Raw genomic sequence first — 1,131 nt, forward strand, 5'->3', positions numbered from 1 at the left:
TTGGAAACACTCTCAATCTATATATAATATAAGCAGCTCTCTTCTCCCAGCTCCCTCTAGATCACTCTCTCTCTCTCTCTCTCCATTTTTCTTTTTCATCCCCTCTCTCTATTTAACTCAATCACTACAAACTCATAATCAAATAAAAACAATAAATAATTAACAGAGACCGGCCTTCACCTAAGTCAGAAGCTCTCTCTTTCCCTCTACATATTCCGTTCTTCTTGCAACACGGAAATGAGCGAGAAGTGGAAGCTGTCGAAAAAGGATGCATCATCTGCTTCCTGCTCATCTTCTAGTTCCTCTAAATCCAAGTTCTCTAGAAGCTTCTCAACGAGTGCTTCCTCAACAAAGGCTCCCGCATTAGTACGGAGCTCATCCACCAAATGTTCAGTGCCATCTTCTTCCTCTTCCATCTCAAGAAGCACCTCGAAGAAAGAGAAAGGATCATCATCTTCCATTACCCAAAAGTACAGTAGCATAGCCAAAGAACAGAAGGGAAGGTTTTACATCATGAGAAGGTGTGTGGCTATGCTTGTTTGCTGGCATAAACATGATTCCTAGCCTAGATCTCATGCAATCTATATTCTTTTCCTTTTGGTATTAGATCAGTTTGATTCTCTACTCTAGGTTGCTACAAGTTTCTATAATAGGACATTGTAAGACCCTGGTAAGAAAGAGAATCTTTTGATAATTAGTACTTTATTTTTATTAATTTGATAAGACAAAGTTCTGTATACAAATGTACAAATAACTTCGAATATTTAAAATAAAGTGAAAGTTTTATGCCACAATCTGGAGGGTCGATGTGTCGAGACGTACAATTATTTTGATAGGATTAAATCGAATAGTCACTTTCAATATCTGGAAAATAATTTAATAAATTTCACTTTCAATATCTGGAAAATAATTTAATAAATAACCAGTGTTAATTTATTTGGTCAAAGATCAGAGGTTGTTTTTGGTCAACAGATATGAGTGTTTTTTTTCACATAGCTCTTCATTACTTAATTATTTGGCTCCATATGGCATTTTGCAACGTTTATGCTCTTTTTATGGCCGTGATTAGACTTCAAACAATGATGTTCAAAAACAGTAATGCGTTCTAGTTAAGGTCATTTATCCTGATGG

The 1,131-nt window shown here is 35.7% G+C and overlaps 1 protein-coding gene across 1 annotated transcript; it reads left to right on the top strand.

Annotated features, from left to right (window-relative positions):
• Positions 1-794, top strand: LOC125577189 (small polypeptide DEVIL 9-like). Its single transcript, XM_048738298.1, has one exon. It carries the CDS (start codon positions 238-240, stop codon positions 562-564), a length of 327 nt encoding a protein of 108 aa, XP_048594255.1. The 5' UTR covers positions 1-237; the 3' UTR covers positions 565-794.
• The last annotated feature ends 337 nt before the right edge of the window (positions 795-1,131 follow it).

Source organism: Brassica napus, chromosome A8, assembly GCF_020379485.1.
Source record: "Brassica napus cultivar Da-Ae chromosome A8, Da-Ae, whole genome shotgun sequence".
In the NCBI taxonomy this organism is placed as follows: domain Eukaryota; kingdom Viridiplantae; phylum Streptophyta; class Magnoliopsida; order Brassicales; family Brassicaceae; genus Brassica; species Brassica napus.